Source organism: Elephas maximus, chromosome 17 (genome assembly GCF_024166365.1).
Source record: "Elephas maximus indicus isolate mEleMax1 chromosome 17, mEleMax1 primary haplotype, whole genome shotgun sequence".
NCBI classification, from domain to species: domain Eukaryota; kingdom Metazoa; phylum Chordata; class Mammalia; order Proboscidea; family Elephantidae; genus Elephas; species Elephas maximus.
Genome location: NC_064835.1, coordinates 75445682 through 75468466, shown reverse-complemented (window position 1 = coordinate 75468466; position 22785 = coordinate 75445682). Strand labels below are relative to the sequence as shown.

Below are 22785 nucleotides of genomic sequence, written 5' to 3'. Positions count from 1 at the left end.
GGGAGCAAGATGGTGGGCGGTGTGAAGGAAGCGTAAATCCTTGTAGTTCGTTACTGATGGTTAGGCTGAGTTCCTTAGCGTCTTTAAGTTGCTGTTTTAGTAATAACTTTACACGGACATAATGACATTTTCAGTCCCTGTTTATTTTCTGTGACTCTCCCTGGCTTTGCTTTCTAGAAGCTTATTTATTGCTCTTAGTAACCAGGTAACATTTTACCATATGAAAATTAATTGAGGGAGTTGCAATATACAAATTTATTGAGATCTATTAAGTATTTCCTTCAAACAAGGAAGTCACAGGAAGTATGGCCCTCTGGAGAATTCAGAGATACTTTAAACTCATTTCTTTTCTTTAAGGAGTTTACACTTTAGGAGGGGAAAGAGAATATTTAAGGCAATATAAGATAATTACTGTAGAAGTGATACAAACCAAATGCTAGGATAGCTCAAATGAGAGAAAAATCACTTATGGCTGGGTTGATCAAAGAAGGCTTATAGGAAGCGAGTGATTATTGGTGTGGGCCTGGCAGTGTGAGCAAAATATATTTATAAATATATAAATATGTAATTGCTAGTATACTAAATTGAGTTGTTAAACAAAACAAGTCATACAGTAGTGTTTCTTTAATCTAAAAGCATGTTAATAAATTAACTTTGTTGCTGAGAATATACACAGCAAACATACAAACATACACACCAATTCAGCTGTGTCCGTGTGTACCATTCGGTGACATCGATTACATTTTTTGAGTTGTGCAACCATTCTCATCCTCCTTTTCTGAGTTGTTCTCCCCCTTTTAACATAAACTTATTGGCCCCTAAGGTTCCTGTCCAGTCTTTCAAGTTGCTATTGTCACTTTGATCCCATATACAGAGTTCTTAAAACAGCATAATTCTCAAGGCAGCCAGTTTTTACTAGTTAAGCTAAACTATTGTTTGGTTTTAAGAAGACTTCAGGGAATATTTTTGGCTTAAGGGTTCAAGGTGATCTCAGGGGAATAGTTTCAGGGGTTCCTCCAGCCCCCATGGCTCCAGAATGTCTGGAGTGCATGAGATTTTGAAATTCTCTTCTGCATTTTCCCACTTCTGATCAGAATTCTTCTATGGAGTCTTTGATCAAAATGTTCAGTAACAGTAGCCAGGCACCATCCAGTTCTTCTGGTCTCATGGCAAAGGAGGCAGTTGTTCATGGAGGCAATTAGCCACACATTCCATATCCTCCTCCTATCCCTGACTCTTTCTTCCTCTGTTGCTCCAAGTGAATAGACATCAATTATTGTGCCTTGGATGGCCACTTGCAAGCTTTTAAGACCTGAGGCAGTTATCAACGAACTAGGAGGTAGAACCTAAGCATTAAACATTCTGTTATTATAATTAACAGAAATGTTCCATGAAACCATGGCCTAAACCTCCAAACCAAGAAACCAAATCCCGTGAGGTTTTTGGCTATACATAAGCAACCTCAGCAGCTACTCTTTTTTTTTTTTTTTGTCACTGTTGTAAATATGCCTATCACACAACTTTCACCAATTCAACTTTTTGCAAGTATGCAACTTATTGATGACAATTGCAGTATTGACTGTGCAAGCCTGCCCTTAATCAATGCAATATTTCCATCACCGTTAGCCACCGCCACCCCCCTGCCCGGTAACCATTAATAAACTTTGGTCTCTCTACATTTGCCTTTTCATATAAATGAGGTCATATAATATTTGACCTTTTGTGATTGACTTAATTCGCTCACTTTTACAAGTCTCCTTTGATGTATTATGTACTTATGTGTATATCTGTCTATCTAGCTATCATCTGTTGTCTGTCTAAATGATAGTATAGCACATGACTTATTGTCCTAAGTACATAATAATTATAATAATAACTAATATTGAAATAGTGTTTTAAATGTGTTAAGACCTGTTCTAAGGGTTTACACATATTGACTCATTTAATTAAAAACACTTATTACTCTTCACTATTACAGATGGGAAACCGAGGCATAAGAGGTCAAGTAGCTTGTCCAAGGTCACACAGCATGTAAGTGCTAGAGCCAGATCTTCAGATCATGCAGGCTGACTCCAGAACCTCCTCTTAACCATTGTGCTGTACCACCTCTCTCTCTCATACGTGTACATATACAGTTCTCTAGTGAGTATTTATTGAAGACTCACCTTGTGCTAGGCAATGGGCAAGGCAGATATGGTCATGGAGCTTACAGTGTGGTTGAAGGACAGTGAAACAAGTCATTTAAATAAAAAGTGTTGTAACTGGAAAAACAAGGATTAATGAGACCATATACAAATAGACATATGTTGTTTAGATTTCTATTTCCCCCCCTTTTTTTTAAAATATAAAAATCAGAATAAAACAGATTAGCAGCTTTAGTGCTTAACCGCTACGCCACCAGGGTTTCCAGGAGGGAGGGAGGAGGCTTAAATTTAAGGCTACCTGGAAGCAGCACCTCTTTCCGCCTTCTTTATCTGCCTCGTAAGATGAATCCCTGTTTGTGCTCTTCTTCAGCTGGCAGAACTCCTGGGCAGAGCTCCTTCTTTGGGTCTTTGGCCATCTTGGGTCATAAGTTAGGGTGGGCACCTTGGCCTCTTTACCCAAGATCTCAGGGCTTATTATGGTTTTCAACAAATATCCCATGAATGGTTGGATGGTGGCCCTAGTCCAAGGTTTGTTATCTGGAAATAGCAGGTTTACTGGAAAAAAAAAAAAGACATTCACAGAATCAGACTGTGAGGGCTACTGTCCTGTTTCCTTTTGTTCAGCCTCCCTTGAAGAAGTTAATTGCCACTGAAGTGCAATGCATTAGTGATGGCAATATAGTGTCCTGATTTGTCCCTCAGCAGTGGTTCGTTCAGCTAAACAACATATTTAACGTTGGCTCCTATTTTTAATCCAAGATCAAGACTAAACCGGTTGCCATCAAGTCAGTTCCACCTCATGGTGACCTAATGTGTGTCAGAGAACTGTGCTCCATAGGGTTTTCAATGGCTGATCTTTCAGTAGACCGACAGGCCTTCTTTCCACAGTGCCTCTGAGTGGACTTGAACTGCCAACCTTTTGGTGAGCAGCCAAGTGCTTAACTGTTTTCGCCACCCAGGGACTCCATTTTCATACAGTGGTTCTCAAACCTTGGCATTCTTTAGAATCACCTGGGGTGCTTGTTAATATCCGGTGGTACTTCCCACAGAGGTTGTAATTCAGAGGGCTTGGGGTTGGGCCCAGTCATCTTTGTTTTTAACAAGCATGTAAGTATATAAAAGAAACCCTGGTGGCGTAGTGGTTAAGAGTTACGGCTGCTAACCAAAAGGTCGGCAGTTCGAATTTACCAGGCGCTGCTTGGAAACCATATGGGGCAGTTCTGCTCTGTCCTATAGGGTTGCTATGAGTTGGAATTGACTTGATGGCAATGGGTTTGATTTTTGGCTTTAAATGTATAAAAGCAACCAAGAGATTCTGATCCATACTGAAGTCCGAGAAGCTTTGTCTTACATGGTATATTTTAAAAGCCCTCTTGGAACAGATTCTCTTCAGATAGGCCAGGATTGTATGATGTCAGCTTGATAGTAGTGCTGAAACTGGCTCCCACCAGCAGGAAAAGAGCCCATTGTTAAATTTGCAGGAATTTTTTGAGCTGCTTGTTAAACACAGCCACCAGTAAAAAATTTCATCGTATAAACTTACAATCAAATGCATTATATTAACATCAAAGATAATAAATACTTAAAATTCATGAATTCCTAATGATTTTACTAGTATCTCTTATGTCAAGGTGATCTATATCTCTTGCATCTGTGTGGTGGAAATATGATCTAATGTGTGCCACTGCACATTGCTTCCGAGTTCTGTGTTGGACTTCACATTGGTGGCTTGATATCCATCACGGTAAGAGTATTTACACCACAGAAACCAGCAAATGCTACAAATTAGGGCTTAATTTGTTTTGTTGATTGTCTAGGCTTTAGAAAGTGATGAAGAAAATGCTAACAATGCAGATTAAACTTAAAAGACTTTTGTGTCTGTAGCTGTTACATTGTGAATAGCATCAAAAATAGAGAAAATATTCTTCCACTATTCGAAAACTGTTATCTGATCCGATGAAGTTGCCCACGACATCGACGAATGAGTGACGTTCCAACATACGGAGTGCTGAAGTTGAAAAAGGTTTCAGTCTAACTAAGATAATTTTTATTAGTGGGAGAAATAGGTTAGCAGTAGAGACACGTCAGAATGAATGATAATCCATTTATTGGGGAAAGGGTTATCAGATTGGGATGTATGTAACGCCATTTGTCAAATCATGGTTACACCTCAGTCATCAATTGGCTATGGATATAGAAGTTTGACAAAAATCACTGAAAGGTTTCTGTGAGATTCAGTGAGCTGTATGGAATTTACAATGAATTAAAAAAAAAATACAATGAGTGTTGTTGTATATTTCATTATTGTTTGTAAACTGTGTGCTGCACATCTTTTATGTTAGTAAAATTTATAATAAACTTACATATGTATGTAAACCCCACCAAACCTGTTGCCGTTGAGTCGATTTCAACTCATAGTGACCCCTCTTAGGGCAGAGTAGAACCGCCCCATAGGGTTCCCAAGGAGCGGCTGGTGGATTCGAGCTGTCGACCCGAACTGTTGACCTTTTGGTTAGCAGCCATAGCTCTTAACCACCGTGCTAATAGGGGTCCACATAAGTATATACAGAGTGCATTTCTTTTTTTTTCTGGGGAGCACTGGTGTGATTAACACACCACTCCCTTAGGGGAGCAGTCCCAGAATTGGCCTTTTTCCTATCAAGACAATTGGCTTTGAATTAAAACATCACATAGGTTAAGGAAAGTTGTTTTTCCTCATTATCCATTTGTTCTCTCTGTCTGCCTCCGGAGACTTGAAACTGTTGGGAGACAATTTACCGTGGTCTTCTCTCATTTCTTTATGTCTTGTGAACACAGACATGGATTGTCTTCGTCCTACATTATGCCTTCAATGATATTTGCATAGGGAACAGCTTTGGAAGACAGAGATTGTGTCTCCCTCTGGAGCAAAGGGAGGTTTGTTTACTCTCCACTCTAATGAACGTAGCATCTCCCTCTGGGGCAAAGGCCAGTGGTTGGGTTGCCACTGCCCATCATAAAAGATTCGGGTTCACAAAGCTCAGGATTCTACTCCTGTAATGCCTCAGACTGCATGTGCAGGCATCATCTGGCCTTCGGTGTCACTCTATGGGATGGGGTGATGGAAAGAAACAGTGCAAATGCGGATACCCTGGCTACTGCCGTTGCTCTGAGTAATAAAGTTCTTTGTCGTAGACCCAGGAGTCTCATGTCTTTTGCCAGCACCCATTGAAACTGTGGCAGCTAACTTCTTAGCTTGCAAAACTAAAACCAAACCTGTTGCTGTTAAGTGGATTTCGACTCATAGTGACCCTATAGGACAGAGTAGAACTGCCCCATAGAGTCTCCAAGGAGCGGCTGGTGGATTTGAACTGCTGACCTTTTGGTTAGCAGCCGAACTCTTTAACTACTGAGCCACCAGGGCTCCCGTTAGCTTGCAAGGAGGATAAAATTCCAGATCTTTCTCGTTCTTGATGGAAATCAGTGTTTCTCAACCCTGGTTGCACACTAGAACTAACTGGGGAGCTTTTTAATAAAGACTAATGTCTGGTCCCCCTCGTGCACCCCTTCCCAAACAAGGAATTGGAATCTCTGGGGGTTGGGTCCAGGTATTAGTCTTTTTTAGAATGCTCCCCTGGTGGTTGTAATGTGTAGCCATTGTGGAGAATCATTACTTTAAATGTTTGAGTGAAATGTAAAAATAACTTGGGTGAATTACCTCAGATTCTAATTATTAAATGCAGACTAAATGTCTTGTCTTGTATGCATTAGACACTCAAGAAGGAAATTAATAGCCTTCAGGAGAGGCATATGAAGAAAATTGCTGGTTTTGTTGCCACAGGGAATGTGTTAAATATGAAAATTTATACACAGTATAGGGATGCTTCTTTGTTCATCTGTGAATTCAGAATAATGGGCTCATTTTAAGTCTTTCTTTTGCCTTCTTTCTTGTATCATTATTCCATGAGTGTTTTTTGGCCTTCAGTAAAATTATGATCTTGAATACATAGAAATATTTGAATTTTTAACAGTCACACATCTGTTGAGGAGTGTCTGTTCTATGACTCTTACCATTATTTTAATTTATTATTATCTATTTTCTATTATATCAGGTGTATATTTAAATGGGCTTAAGCAAAAGGAAGCAGAGTTAAAACCACCTTATAAATTTTTCTGCACTAGTTTCTTGGTGTATTCCTGAAGTATTCCTGTTCCCATTTATCTCAGGAATTGAAGTTTTTTTCCCCAGTGACTCATTTATTTTTTATTACAGTATAAATATAAAACTATATTTATAGATTATTACTAATTAGATTCTACTCTGTCCTATAGGGTCTCTATGAGTCAGAATCAACTTGACAGCAGTGGGTTTTTTATGAGGAACAAGAATGGCAAATGTTGGGTTACCATGGCAGATTGGTGGGCACTTCCGGAGTACTTATGGACTGGAAGAACTTTGTTAAAATTTGAAGTCTCGGGGTGGGTGGGAATAATATATGAGTAATTTTAAACTCTCTGTATTATTGGAATAGACCGAGGCTGAAGGTCACACTAGCATTTGGTGCTTTGGCATAATTCCTGGACCAGTTTATCATCCGGCTGACCTGTACTGTACTCCTAGCTTTATCTGTCCCAGTACAAGTCTCTCAAAAAATGTTTAGCGATTCTTTGGGCTTCTTGGGACTTGTGCTGCCTTGTGACGTGGCAGATCTTAAAACAACTATCCTGTCCCATAGTCATCGTCGTTAATACAGCCTTTGCATCAAGTATAAGAGAAGAGCATTGGTTTAGACCAGGACTTCTCAACCTGAGCACTGTTGACATTTTGGGCCAGATAATTCTTTGTGTGTGTGTTGGGGCGGGGAGGGGGTGGCTGTCGTGTGCGTTGTAGGATGTTCAGCAGCATCCCTGACCTCTACTCACTAGATGCCAGTAGCATCTCCAAAGTTGAGACAACCGAAAATATCTCTAGTTATTGCCAAATGCTCCCAGGGGACAAAAATTGTCCCTGTATGAGAACCACTACTTGAGACACTGTCGAGTCCACTCCCCCTAATAAACAAAGTGGGCACCTATTAGCTACTCATACCTTTTCTTCACCATCAGTTAGTTTCATTCTCCATGTGGCAAACATTTCAGTTCTATTAAAATTGAACACATTACTTGAGAGGGGTTAAAATCTAGCGCTCATCATCACCTAGTATAGAGCAGAATCTTTTGGGTGTGGGTCCCAGGATAAGTCTCTTTTGATGAGTGGTGGTGGTGAGTGTATAGATGAAGGTTAGTGTGAGTGGTAGGAGGTGGGGGATGGTGGACACCTATGGCATTTTTCAGGGGATTAGAAGGGAGGTTTGGATACCCCCAAATAGCAGATGTCCAGATATCAAAGCTATTCTCACCCTGATCATATGTGAGACCATGGCTCTCAATCTTGGTGTGTCACAATACAGTGACTGATGTTTGGAATCAAACTGCTGAGTCCATCTGGTCTTTGTGCATGTATTAGTTGTACGTTCTCTCCCTCCCTTCACCTCCATCCCCAGTCCTGACTTCTGCCCTAGAGTTGGAGCTTGAACGTGGGCAGGAGAACAACCACTTATAAAAACCTGCCCTGTGCTGTTAGGTCCTCTACATACATAGTGTCATGGAGTCTTCCCGATAACCCTTCAAATTGAGAAATCACCCCATTTGACCCCTGGGGAATCTGAGGCTCAGAGAGTTTAAGTAACCTTGCCGTAGATCACAGAGCTAGTACTTGGTAGACCCCGGGTTCCAGCTCGTGTGCTTCTCTCCTGCCTCCCTACACCATCCTGCTGGTGATGTTTCTAGGAGCCTCTCGCCTAGAAGGCTTCCCTTCTCTTCCTCAACACTGCATCTACCTCCCTTCCTGGGAAAGCGGGGTGGTGTCATGGAGAGAGCCCTGGAATGGGAGCCAGAAGGCTGGGCTCCAGTCCAAGCTTGGCAAATCCCATCTGGGATTTGCCTCTGGGAACCTCAGTTTTCTCATTAGCGTGAAGATAAAACAGGTTCTGTCTACCTCACTTGACTGGTGGAGTGACTCATAAGGTTGGCTTGGATGATAAACATGAAAGCAGAGTGGTAACTCTAAGGTCTTAGACAAATGTGATTTCCAATTTCTTATCAGATTTTGCCTTTTTGTGGAAATCTTTCTTGGGTCTTTCAGGAAGTTGCTTATGTATGCCAGGGGTCATATGAATAAAGTTCACTTTTTAGTGTCTTTGAGACTGTGTTTTCAGGGATTTTAAGTGGCAGCTCAGAATACTTTTGGTAGTAATAAACACCTGCTCTGTTGAAGGCCTCCTTATCTTTTACCATTTTACAACAGCCACTATCAGGCAGCAGACTTTTGGACTCTATCTCTCATCAGTCAACTTGGATGTATAACCCGCTTGTCACATAGAGGATCTGGCTGAGGTGGGGAGGTGAGGTGGGGCAGGTGGAGGTGGGAAGACAGCCCACTAAGTCATATCCCCAGAGGGCTTACCATTTAGGGCTGGGTGGGGGAGGCAGGAAGTGAGTTCACTTGTGCAGAGAGGATGAACAGTACTGAACCGCATGAGCTGATGGCCACGTGAATGATATTGTCAGTGATGGAAAGATAGAGAAGGGGAGCATTCTGTGACCTTTGGAGATGTCCACTCTAGCCCACGTGGGTCACTGAGTGCTGCTGTGTTTTACCTTTCTGTTTAACTGAGACCCACAGATCAGAATCCTACCTTCAGTATTCATTATAGAGCCAAGGATAGATTTCCTTAAAATGACACAATTCCTGATAGGACATTTCATCTTCTGAATGCTTAATTTTTTTTCATTATGTACGTAGTTGTCAGTGTACCTAGTGTAAGCCTGTGAGCCCATCACCCAGCCTAAGAGCAAGAACACTATCTACTGTATATTCTCTACTGGTCTTAATAAAGGACCCCTGGTGGCACAGAGGTCAAAGCTGTCAAACGCTGACCAAAAGGTCAGTGATTCAAAGCCACCATGGGCTCCACCGGTGAGAGTTGGGGCAGTCTGCTTTCGTAGAGATTTACAGCCTTGGAAACCCAGTGGGGTCACTATGAGTCGGAATTGACTCGACAGCAGTGGGCTTGGTTTGGTGGGTCTTAATAACCATTTAGATGGGAGAATGTAGCGCTCGGTGAAAAAATTGGTTATTTCATAAACAAAGTGTTAGTTTCTAAGGAATCCAAAAATATTCACTCAACACAACATTTTGAAAATTAAAGGAAACGAGTGGTTTCATTTTTTTCCTTTTCCCTTTTTTTTTTTACTTAATTTTGCAGCTTTTATTTCAGGATTGAGTTATTATCCCCAAACCCCACGTTCATTTCTAGCTTAATTGGAAAAGCACAAGAGAATATAGAGCTCGCATTTTTTCCCGGTGGGAACAGACAGAGAGCAAAATTAGCTAATACATTGCATGTTTTAAGTTGCTGGAACAGTTGAGTTCAATTCAAAATTGAAGAGGTAAATAATACGGGCACGTGCTGTTGTCTATGCAATCAACCCGAAGATAGGGACGTGGATGATATTCCTTCTAATATTCTTTTTGGTGTTTTTAGGCTTTTGCTTCATGTCCGGGAACGTAAGCTGTAGTTTAGATTTTCTGAGGTCTCTCTCCCATCTTCTGTGCACTCGTGATCATTAGATGAAAGCAGAGAAACATTCAAGGTGTTTCAGCACGTTGTAATTACTGTTTTGGCAGCACGGGATCTCAGCAATTAATCAAGGAACGCTTGCATTAAATGATGTACAGCCTGTGAGCGGAGATTGCCACCTTCCCTGCCCCCAGCACCTTACGATGTTGGCAGTCAGAGGGGAGTGGGTAGAGCAGCAATTAGTGTGTGCGTGAAAGCTGCTCTGTTCTTCAGGGGGCCATGTGAGCCAAGCTGAGTGCCAGTGTGGGAGCCACAGAGTTCCCTAATAGCAGCAGGCAGGGTGGGTCCACCCCTAGATTTGTAGTTATAGAGGCATCACAAACCTTTGCCCCAAATTATCTCCCCATTCCCTGCTTCCCTGACCTGCCACAGGACTCCACCCAACCAGAAATTTCCATTGTTCAAGGTGAACCCAAATGCCTCTTAGATTGGGTGGGGAGCTTGAACCTTCTCCTCTGTGTGGGTTGCACCTTGGCTAACAGAGAGCCGAGCTCTGAAGAACTGCGGCACAGGACAGACTGGATGTGGAGAGGGAGCTCAGGGGAGAAGGCACACTCACATGGGTTTGGGGAGCCCTGGGAAATCTGGGGCAGCCAGGTAGCTGTGAGGGTCCTTGTGTTTCTACTTAGGTAATATTTCTATCAAATGTTTTGGGTAGCAGTAGTTCTTTATAGTGATGGTTTTTGGTAGTCACAATGCAACGAAAGACCTAAGCTAGTGGGAATCATATACCCAGATACCTCCAGGGCAGGACAGGTCCTGCATATGAATACAGCAGGCCAAGTGCCATCTGTGGCAAAATGGATGTACCTGGTGGAAAGTGGGCAGCTGCTACCCAGGGTCAACATTATTACCACAAGGGATGTGTGCCAAGAGTCTGTAGGAGGGGTGGGGTTTTTGGATTTTTTAAAAAGTGAAATCTATTTTTAAATGTTGTCAACTAATCCAAAATTTTAAAAACCATTATGCAGGGAACACATATATGTCTCAGTGTTGACTTCAGCTAAGGGCCACCAGACGTCTGAGTAGATACACTCACAGAGAGAAGACAGATTCTTCAGTGACAACAGTAGGGCCAGCCCAAGGTCACCACAGCTAAGAGGGAACCGTCCAGTCACGGGCATCATAGATTTGTGTATTTATTGTGATGACTTTCTGACAGATGATGGAAAAGTTCCTTATGCTAACAAGCTTAGTATATTGCAACACTCTCCTGGCAAATGGGAATCAAAGGTCTTGAGCAAGTGGCACCTTTTCTAGTTCATAAAAAGATAAGAGGTAGTGGAAGTCTAGGATGAACATCATTGCCTAAGGCTGAGGTGTATTCCTTAGGCCTATCTGCGGGCACATCAAGAATAGAGCTACAACATGCCAGCAGTTCTTGGTCTGATGCCCATCTTTACAAAGCAAAGCAATGAACCATGCCTCCTGGACACTGAAGCTAGAGCTTTATTTAATTGCCTTCATTAGAGTCTGTTAGTTTAGTAATTGATATTAAAAATAACTGTCTTGGACCTTAAAATTGTAAACACAAGTGGAATTCATCATAATGACAACATTATGCTACTACTTGTCCCTAATATTTACCATGGCACCAACATATTTGGATTGAGTGGGTGATCAGGAAGTGTTTGATTTGTGGTCATTGTCGGCCCTGAATAGATGTTCCTGGACGTTAAGCCCTGCGAGTTGCCGTCATCCAGCTGTTGATGGCACATGTCAAGTTTACGTGTTCCCTCATTCCACTTACGGTTTTTTGCACGCATATTACTACTTTATTATTTTTGAAAAGATAATTCACGCGTATGCTATCAAAATCAAAAGGTACCAATTTGTATGTAGTGAAAGTTAGTCTCCATTCTCTTCCCTGTTCTCCAAGCCCACCCTTGCAGTCCCCACGACAAGTTTCCATCTATGCTTCCTCAAAAGGCCATATGATTGTCATGGATTGAGTTGTGCCCCCCAAAATATCTGTCAACTTGGCTAGGTCATGATTCCCAGCATTGTATGATTGTTTGCCATTTTGTCATCTCATGTGATTTCCCTACGTGTTGTAAATCCTGTCACTATGATGTAATGAAATGGATTAGTGGTAGTTATATTGATGAGATCTAAAAGATTTGATAGTGTCTTAAGCCAGTCTCTTTTGAGATATAAAAGACAGAAGCAAGCAGAGGACATGGGGGACCTCATACCACCAAGAAAGCAGTGCTGGGAGCAGAGTGCATCCTTTGGACCTGAGGTTCCTGCATTGAGATGTTCCCAGACCAAGGGAGGACTGATGACAAGGACCTTTCTCCAGAGCTGACAGAGAGAGAATGCCTTCCCCTGGAGCTGGCACCCTTAATTCAGATTTCTAGCCTACTGGACTGTGAGAGAATAAACTTCTCTTTGTTAAAGCCATCCACTTGTGGTATTTCTGTTATAGCAGTACTGGATGACCAAGACAATGATATATGTGTTAAAGTGACCCCTGGACATCTATTGGATATTTTATTGCTGGATTAATAGTATTTTTTAAATTATAACCAATGTGCATGAAGGGAAAGGAAGTGAAATGCCACTTTATCTAGTGATATATGAGTATTTTGAAACTAAAGAAATTGTGTATGTTCTGGTTGCTTCAAAGCTTCGTGGCTTAAACACAACCATTCTATTATAGCTCATGATTTTTTGGATCAGGAATTTGTGTCCTATGATATGGGCAGGATTTGGCTGGGTAATTCTTTAGTTCCATGCAGCATAGATGGAGGTGATAGCATTCAGCCAGTGGGTGGGCTGGTCTGTAGAGTCTAAGACAACCTCATATGCCTGGTGCCTTGGTGAAGATGGCTGGAGAGTTGCACTCACCCGGGGCTGTCAACTGGAGCACCTATTCATTGTCTCTCTGGTATGGTCTGACTTCTTACTTGGTAGCTCAGGGCACCCAGAGAGAGAGTTCTGAGAGACTAGGGTGGGAGTGCAGAACTTCTTCTGACCTAATCTTAGACGCCATGCTGAATCACTTCTGCCAAATTCTTTTGGTCAATCAAGTCACTATGGCTAGCCCCAATTCAGAGGGAGGGAGCAGTAGAAAAGAAGTTGTGGCAATCTTTAATCTACCACAGTGTATTTGGAAATTATCTTTGAAAGTGAATAATACATACTCTTACACCCCTACTCAGCAGGTCATCTCATTCATTCATTCATGAAAACATTTATAGAATGTGTATTATTTGACAGACACTGTTCTAGGTTCTGGAAAACAAAGCAGAAATAAGACGCAGTTTTTGCCTTGAGGAATTCACAGTCAGGAGGGAAGATGGACAAGTGAACAAACAAGTGTAGTCAGGTATTACAGGTGTCAGGACTGAAGGATGTGGGGAAACAGTGGACAGACAACCAGTTCATCTGAACAGGCCAGTAGGGGTAACCCTACGCCTCCAGCTATTCAGAAGATCCATCCACCCTGCTATCCTTGGGGCTTGAAGAACTTCTGCCCTGTATGAATGAGGAACTGTAAAGTTAGGGAATCCCCAACACCACCTTCAGTTTTGACACCAGTTGCAAATTTGGGGTCCCGAAGACCACCCTCATGACATAGTGGTTAAGTGCTATGGCTGCTAACCAAAGGGTCGGCAGTTCAAATCTGCCAGGCGCTCCTTGGAAACTCTCTGGGGCAGTTCTACTCTGTCCTGTAGGGTCGCTATGAGTCAGAATTGACTCGATGGCACTGGGTTTGGGTTTTTTTGTTTGTTTGTTTGTTTAAAACCACCCTCAGGTGCGATAATTTGCTAGGACTCAAACTCATTGAGAGCTGGTATACTCATAGTTATGGTTTATTACATCAAAAGAATACAGATTAAAATCAGCCGAGGGAAGAGACACATGAGGCAGAGTCCGGGAGAGGTCCAAGTGCAGGGCTTCCAGTTGTCCTCTCCTAGTAGTTGTGGGCAGTGCTAACTTTTGTCAGCAATGATGTGGGACAATATTCATGAAGTATTGCAAACCAGGGAAGCTCACCTGAGTCTTGGTGTCCAGAGTTTTTATTGGAGGTTGGTTACATAGATGTTATTGACCGCCTGCATGGCTGATCTTAGTTTCCAGTCCCTCTGGAGGTCAAGCTGATATGTGTGTTCCAAAACTTGCACTATAAATCACATTTGTAGGATTAGACTATATGACATGGCCCAAAGACCCCAGATAAACAAGGGCACTCTTATCAGGCAGGACATTCCAGGGACTTAGAGATTACATCCCAGGGCAAAGGCCAGACCTCTTTTTGGGCAAGGTTAATTCTTTACTGCACAGTAATCCTGGGGAATCAGTATGGAGTTTGTTCAAGGACTTGAGTGACAGCAGCTATTGAGTTGCTACTACTATGACTGTTATCACTTCAGATCTTATCCCATTGCTTACCTTCGGATTCCTGGCTCTCTAGATGTTGTAAGAAACCCAGTTGTGAGATGAGGTATTAAGTTGTAGAAATGCTTGTGAAGTGGAATTAAGGAGATCAACAAAAAGCTGCTCCTCCTTAACTTAGCACCCACCTTGTCTACTGATAAACCTTTCACAAAGTTAGAATCATATATCATGCTTCCACTTTTATTGATGGACAGTATAAGAAGTAACCGCATGAAGAATGTTTCTGCATCTTTTGTAAATTATTGTGGAAGACATTGCCCAGTCCACCATTTAATGTCTCTTGTGTAAGAATTCTAGCAATAAAGTTCTCTAAATTTTTTTTTCTCTTGGAAATTTGGTATTAAAAAAAACAACAGCAACAGCAAAAACAACAAATTATGAGAATCTTACTAATGAAGATCAAAGACCACAGCCTTCAATATGAATTGCACCTCAGCATAAAGAAAACAAAAATCCTCACAACTGGACCAATGAGCAACATCATGCTAAACGGAGAAAAGATTGAAGTTATCAAGGATTTCATTTTACTTGGATCCACAAATCAACAGCCATGGAAGCAGCAGTCAAGAAATCAAAAGACGCACTGCATTGGGCAAATCTAATGCAAAGGACCTCTTTAAAGTGTTGAAGAGCAAAGGTGTCACCCTGAAGACTAAGGTGCGCGTGACCCAAGCCATGGTATTTTCAATCACATCATATGCATGTGAAAGCTGGACAACAAATAAGGGAGAAGGAAGAAGGAAGAAGAGTTGACATCTTTGAATTGTGGTGTTGGTGAAGAATATTGAATATACCATGGACTGCCAAAAGAACTAACACATCTGTCTTAGAAGAAGTACAACCAGAATGCTCCTTAGAAGCAAGGATGGCGAGACTGCATCTTACATACTTTGGACATGTTGTCAGGAGGGATAAGTCCCTGGAGAAGGACATCAAGCTTGGCAAAGTAGAGAGTCAGCAGAAAAGAGGAAGACCCTCAACGAGGTGGATTGACACAGTGGCTGCAACAAGGAGCTCAAGCATAACAATGATTGTAAGGATGGCTCAGGACCAGGCAGTGTTTCGTTCTGTTGTACATAGGGTCACTGTGAGTCGGAACCGACTCGACAGCACCTAACAACAACAAATGAGGAACCGTGTGTTTCACTCTATTTCCATCTTTACTTAGCTACTAGGAAACTCAGAGATAAGTTTCGTGCTGAATCACACGTGCTGGAGTTGAATAGATACAATTTTCCTTCTACCATTTTTTCAATTTTTGATTTCCATTTAACAGCCTTATTTTGTACTTTTTTTGCATTTCAACCATATTTATGTGTTTAACTCAGTGACTTTAACCACGTTTATTCACACTGTTGTGCAACTATCACCATTTCCAAATTTTTCCATCACCCTTATCAGAATCTCAGGGCTCCTTAAGCAATGACTCCACCTTGCCCCCTCCTTCCAGGCCCCTGCTGACCACTAATAAAGTTTGGTCTCTCTGCATTTGCCTATTCTAGATATTTCATGTTAAGTGGGGTCATACAATATTTGCCCGTTCATGTCTGACTTATTTCACTCAGCATGATGTTTACAAGGTTTCTCTGTGTTGCGCCATGTATCAGAACTTCATTTTTCTTCATGACTGAGTAGTATTCCATGGTGTGTATATACCACATTTTGTTTATCCACTCACCTATTGATGGATTTTTGGGTCATTTCTACCTTTCTGATGTTGTGAGTAATGCTGCGGTGAGCACTGGTATATGAGTATCTACTTGAGTACCTGTTTTCAATTTTTTTTGAATATACTTAGAATTAGAATTGCTGAGTCTTACAGAGCCCTGGTGGCACAGTGGTTAAGAGCTTGGCTGCTGACCAAAAGGTTGGCAGTTCGAATTCACCTTGAAAACCCTATGGGGCAGTTCTATGGTCTCCTAAAGGGTCGCTATGAGTTGGAATCCACTTGACAGCAATGGGATGGTAGTTCTATGTTTAACTTTTTGAGGGACTGCCAAGCTTTTCCACAAGGGCTGAGCCATTTTACATATATACTTATCTTTTATACTAGAACATGCTACCTATTCTTTTTGGAAGTGGGAGGAGATACAAAATGTATATAAGTAAATATTCCCATGCCACACTCCTCCCTAGAGCACGTTTCACCTGTGTTTGTAACTTCAGCCAGCCCTGTGGTGGCCCAGGCAGTTGCTGACGTCCGTGGAGTCAGATCAAAATGGAGTTTTCCGGACTTCTAAATCAGTGTGCAGTAGAGGAGGCTGCTTATCACTTGGTTTAGAAATCCAGTCTAATCTGGTTTAATGGAGTTTTGTCCTATTTAGTATCAAGTGCTAGAACAGTAAGGCAGTAAAAGATGTATTCAAGGAAATAGAATATTTTGATCATGACACTGTTCTTTCTGGGAAAATAGACTTTTATGTTGTGATAATATGCTATATTGGCTAACAGGCTTTGTAGATCTGTTTAAATGTTTTAAGTCAGGATGACTGAAAGACTTGCATGAAGATGGAGTCCGTTACGAGCTATAACCCTCTCATATACCCTTCTCCCGTAAATGGAGACCATTTGACTCTGTTGAACAGGGGAGATTGCATTTACTTGGATAGTGCGCCAGCCACATGTAGCTGTCTATGCATCATTTCAGCAAGCTTGACCTGTCTGTAGCAGAGTCAAAAGAATACCATACCTTAGATTAAAAAAAAAAAAAAAAAATTTTTTTAAAAATGCCAAAGCAGTGTGGAGTTGGGGGCTGTCCAGCACATCCACAATCTATGCTTCAAAACTGTTCCTGTTAGATGCAGGCTCCAGGCTCACAGCTGAAAGAACGGGGGATTTGCTGAGTTAGAATCCTCTAGCACTCGTTCCTCCCTTCTATGCCCCTTTTCTCCTTTTCTTCATTTGTAGCTACCAGAAACCAGGTGCCGTTGGGTCAGGGTAGAACTGTGCTCCATAGGGTTTTCAGTGGCTGATTTTTTAGACGTAGATTGCCAGGCCTTTCTTCCAAGCCCCCTTTGGGTAGATGCAAGCTGCCAACCTTTTGGTTAGCAGCTAAGTTCTTAACCATTTGCTCTATGCGGCAACGTGATTTGTGGTGGTGGGGTGCTTATTAGATACCACCTGCTCTGCTAGGTGCTGGGGGCCCAGCAGGAACGAGGGCAGACCCTGCACTTGCCCTTGTGGAGGCTGCAGTGGGCAAGAGGCCAAACATCACACACAGCATCGCTTCTTACTGTGTCTTCAGGTTTGCTGCGGGAAGGAAAGGGAGCTGTGATCATGGCTCGAAGGGGTAACGGCTTGAGGCTGGGGTCTAAGAGGACTCCCGCAGTCCCTGGAAGTCTCCTCTCCTCTCAGAGTACAGAGGGGATTGTTCACTGAGCCCACCCTTACTGGCTGCTGGCCTTTTAAGAGAGGGGGCTTCTTTAGCAACGCTAGTGTGGCTGAACCAGTGGTGGTTCAGTGATAGAATTCTCACCTTACATGGGGGAGACCTGGGTTCGATTCCCAGTCAATGCGCCTCAGGTGCAGCCACTGCCCGTCTTTCACAGGAGGCTTGTGCATTGCTGTAATGCTGAACAGCTTTCAGCGGAGCCTCCAGACTAAGACTAGGAAGAAAGGCCTGGTGATCTCTTTCCAAAAGTCAGCCAGTGAAAACCCTATGGATCACAATGGTTCCATCTTCTACCGATCATGGGGATGACACACGGGCGGGCAGCGCTTTGTTCCGAGAAGCTGGGGACTGACTCAACGGTGGCTAATAGCAAGAGACTCTCGGATGGCCTGGTGTTACTTCGTAGACTCTCCAAGGAGGTATGAGCATCCAGAACTTGGCTCTTGCCTCTCTCCAGGTCAGACTTCAGCCACAGGCTCCCCTCTTGTTTCGGTTTTTCTGGCTGTGTTATGGCAATGCAAGCTCTCTCCCCCAGCACGAATTATTACCAGTGATAGCCTCGGAAGGATGGCCTTCAGATTATCACCTTTATTTTTGTGATTGCCAGTTGCATTGCATGATGCCTGTAATTGGATATAAGGGTTTGCTGTTTTATCACTGTTTATGTTATTATTTTTAAGGGCTGCCTTTTACTTCTATGTTTCCAGAACTAGTAGTGGGTGTCAAATTTTTCTTTTTCAGACTATTAAATGGAACAGTTTTGTGGTAAATAGAGAGTATAAATTTTAGAGATCGTGCTTAATAGGAGTGGTCATGTGCAAATGGATAATTTTCATACGAATTCTTAGAATAAAGCCAGAGTTCACTTTTCTCTTACACTGTAGTCCTTGAGTCATCCATTCAGTCAACAAATAATTCAACTCCGGCTTTACACCAGGGGCGGCTTTGTCGTAGTTAATGGGGTTAGGGAGGGAGAACAACCTCTGGCCTTTGGCATATATATCAACATGGAAGAAACAGTGGTCTGTTCTGAGCACAGTAGAGAAAATGCAACCGGCATAATAACGCTTATGGTAGAAGCACCGTCAGAGCAGAGCCGTTCCACTGCTCCGCTGGGCTTCATGCTCCAAGCAGACACCCAGGAGTCATTCATCCCTTGGCGGGTCTTTTTCGGTCCAGCCTCAGGTGGGGCTCGTAAGCCATCAGGGCACTGGGAGGAATGATGTGGCAAAGGGCGGGAGTGCTGGGAGCTGCTTCCAACCCCTTCTGGGTCGAAGTGGTTTGTTTGATGTTGGCTCAGGTCGACTGGCTGGCCTCACTGGTGTCACCATTGTCATAGAAACCAGGATGTTTCCACAACAGTCCAAACTGGGGGTTAGGGAGGGACGGGAAGGAACGTGAATCAGACGGCATGAATCCCACCACGTGGTAATCTGGCAGTTTTCAAGCGTCTGTCGTACAAGTTGTTCAGAGAATGCTCATCCTGTCTCTTCCATCCTAACAGTCCCCACATTCAAGGAGTCTTAGCTACTATGGCTTGTGTTTTGAGATTCTTTGGATAACAGACAGGAATAAAATCCCAGTTCTGTATTTTCCACCAAAACTATTTACCAAAGGACTTCCAAAATTTTTTTTTCTTTTTAAGAAAAATGAGAACTTGCAGCAAAATATCTATACGTATTTGTTGCAAAAAAAAAAAAAAAGTTGAATTCCAAGGGGAACTATTGTAAACCCTAATTCCGCTGGTAATGCTGTCAGCTGGAAAATCAAAAAAGTCAAGGTGGTTTTGAGGTTAACAATTTGTAAATGCTGCCAAAGTGACCAGTTCCAAAAATAGCATTAGAAGGTCTAAGAGACCCATTACACGTGGCGTGTGTGATGGGCCACCTCTTCCGATGCAGCTGAGTTGAAGTAACAATGACCAGGAGATCTGTGTCTGTTCCTCCTTGCACAGGCCCTTCCCATCTTTCTCCACTTCTTACCATCGCTTTGAAGGAACTATCCTTTGGTGCTTGTGAATACATGACGTACCCTGCATACATGCCCATATATGACCTTTCACATCTGCTGAAATTCTTCAGGAAGTCTGTCTTTTGACATTTAACGACTTACTTGCAGCTTGGCTTGGATTCAGGTGCCTGTTGGCAGATTGGCTGTCTGAGTGCCATGTTTTCACGTGCTCCACTCTTGTATAAATAGCACGTTAGTGGGAGGGGTTTAGTGCTGAGGTGTTTTGAGGATAACAGTGACTTTAAGAAGACATTCATTTTTTCTTTTCTTCACTAGCTAATAGTCATTGATGATTCCCAGGAGAAAAGTGTCCAAAGCCTTTCGAGTTAGAAGCATTTCAGAGCCCGAAGAGCTTTGAGAGCTAGTCCGCTCTCTTGCTTTTATATTTGAGGAAACTGAGGCTCAGGAATGTAGGGCCATGGGTTCTGGCCCAGGGATAGGAAATAACCCATAATGCAAATTAGACCGTGAGCAACCAATGATGGCTGAAATCCTAAAAAAGCACCTTTGATGCACCAGAAGCAATATTTATTAACATAAAAAGCATTCATGCAGTTATTAAAGCCCTTTATTAACTTATTTCTCTACTCAGTATCTGAAATTAATAACATATTCATGAAAAGTTTAAAAAATCTTCAAGCATATCAAGTTTATTTCTGCCCTTCGAGGGTTCATGCATGCTGGTTTGCAAATTGGCGTCTTTTCAAATGAACTGATTTCCTCAAGTGAGTTATAATGTGTGTTTTTGTTGGGATTATGCAAAAGAAAGCATGACCGCGCTAGGTGGCTTTGACTTTAAGTGTGTTCAGCACTAATTCTGAAGGTGGAGTTCCGAAAAACTTCTAATCTTTTTTTTTTTTTTAAAATTTCAACGAGGTTAGGGTGGTTTAGCCCTGAGTAGCAATAACAGGGAAGCCCCCAAGGTGCAGTAGTTAAGAGCTTGGCTTCTAACCCAAGGGTCAACAGTTCGAATCCACCAGCCGCTGCTTGGAAACCCCATGGGGCAGTTCTGCTCTGTCACTATGAGTTGGAATGACAGCAGCAGGTGGGGTAGGTAACAATTACAGAAGGCAGCATGTGCCTTGGTGTGTTGTTGGCTGTCCCACCATTCAGTTCTCTCTCTTTGTTTTGTGTCTGTTGGTGCGGACATCAGTGCCAGATGTCTTCAGAATCATAGTGACTCGGGAGGCAAATAAGGGCTTTGGGAGGAGAGACCGTGTTAGAGGTATTTCTTCCACAGAGCTGACTTAAACTGGGGTGCAGTTGTTGGCGTTAAAAAGCTACCTTTCATTCAGTCATTTTTGTTCTCTCTCTCAATTCACCAATAAACTGTGCTATTTCAACCTACCATTTGTGCCCTTTTGGAGCATCTAGTGGAGGGTGCCCGCACTTGGGGGTTTTGATAATGGTCTCTAGACAGACCCAAGGGCAAATAAGGAGTTACTAAAAAAAAAAAAAAAAATTTTTTTTTTTTTTTTGGGTATGGTGTGGACACTTTCTGCAGGGCCGGCCTGGTACACTGGCTGCCTTGATGTTTCTGAAGATGAAGCTCTCCCTCACTCACGGATTTAGATACTTCATTGGGGCTTTTATATAGAGGAAGGGGGTTCGGGAAGAGCTCAATGTGAGCTCACATTGAGCCTCCCAGATTTTTTTCTTAACAGGCAAATCTCTCAGTATTTTAAGCAGCCGAAGTGTATAGTTTAATCTTATCAACGAAAAAGTCAGAGTTATTCTCCTTAATTATTGCCCCAACTTTGACCTAATAATATAAAATTTGACCTAATAGTATAAAATTGATTTCAAAATATAAGGGACTCGTGTGGGTTCAAAGCAAAACAAAACAAGACAAAACAAATAGCGAACCTTTATTCCGAGGCTGATGGAGTCCTACTTTCTCCATTTTATTTTAGAGGGTGATGTGGATGTTACTTTGCATTTTAACAGTACGAGTGGTATTCTCATTGGTAACTTGACTCACCGTGGGTAGCAAGAAAACTAAGACCTTATTAAGAGCTAACGAATGTACAAAAGAGAATGCAGGTGCATTACTGTGAAGCAAATACGTTATTTGGAAATGTGTCTGTGATTAACCATGGTGACTACCTATCTCTATGCTCAGGAGATGATATATGCTACATTTACTTTTTAGGTGAAGCCAAAAATCTTCCCACTTACCCGGGGCCAAACAAGATGCGGGATTGCTACTGCACTGTGAACCTGGACCAAGAGGAGGTTTTCAGGACCAAAATAGTGGAAAAATCACTCTGGTAATATCTTTTGTTGCTTTTACTTGTTAGTGATATATTTTCTACAAGTATAAACAGTATTCCGAACACGTGTGCCATCTTGCCATTTTTTATGTTGGTTAGCTTGAGTGAGGTGGAAGAAATAGTCACATGGGGCTCTTACTTGCAGGATGGTTGAAGTTTGAGCTTCTGTCCTTGGTGGTGAACTGGTATTTGCTTACCAAGTGCCCGTAATACACATATGTAACTACTTGTAATAGATCCCCTACCTGTTTAAAAGGAACTTTTTTTTTTTTGGAAAGTGTCTATTGCAACAAAAGAATACAAACCAAGGATTTTGAGAGGGGAAATATATTTGGAGAGCTTTTTTTACCATCTTCTTTTAAGTTTTTCTAAAGAGGCATGCTTAAGATGGTCATCGAGTTAACTATGAACTTGAGGTTAGAGACATAGAAAACATTTATTGATATAATTTGACGAAGAGAGGAGTACTCTCTGTCTCTTCAAGACTCCAAGAAAGGACTACATGTAGTTTTTCTTAAGGTTGAGAAGTTTGCTGCGTAATACATCAGTGTTTCTCAAGTTTAGCTTATGTAAGAATCATCTGGAGGGCCTGTTAATACACAGATACCCACGCTAGGAGCCCTGAGAATTTGCATTTCTAGGTAGCTCCCCGATGATGGTGGTGGTGATGTTACAGTTTCCTGGACCACGTGTCGGGTAAACCCATTGCCGTTGAGTCGATCGAGACTGTTAGCAACCCTATAGGACAGAGTAGAACTGCCCCATAGAGTTTTGAAGGAGTGGCTGGTGGATTTTCAAACTGCTGACCTTCCGGTTAGCAGCGGAGCTCTTAACCACGCCGTAATATATAATGAAATGAAATGTGCCTGGGAGGTGCACATAGGGGTAGGAAGTGATAGCAC

The 22785-nt window shown here is 42.3% G+C and overlaps 1 protein-coding gene across 3 annotated transcripts in view; it reads left to right on the top strand.

Moving 5' to 3' along the window:
* Nucleotides 1-22785, top strand: part of RASA3 (RAS p21 protein activator 3) — a 269176-nt gene that overhangs the window by 74281 nt on the left and 172110 nt on the right. For 2 of the 3 annotated variants that reach the window (XM_049856231.1, XM_049856230.1), the window contains exon 2: nt 21763-21880. In XM_049856231.1, coding sequence (XP_049712188.1) covers nt 21763-21880 — 118 coding nt within the window. Of the gene's footprint in view, nt 1-21762; nt 21881-22785 lie in introns of those variants that run through there. The other variant, XM_049856232.1, reaches the window with a different exon arrangement.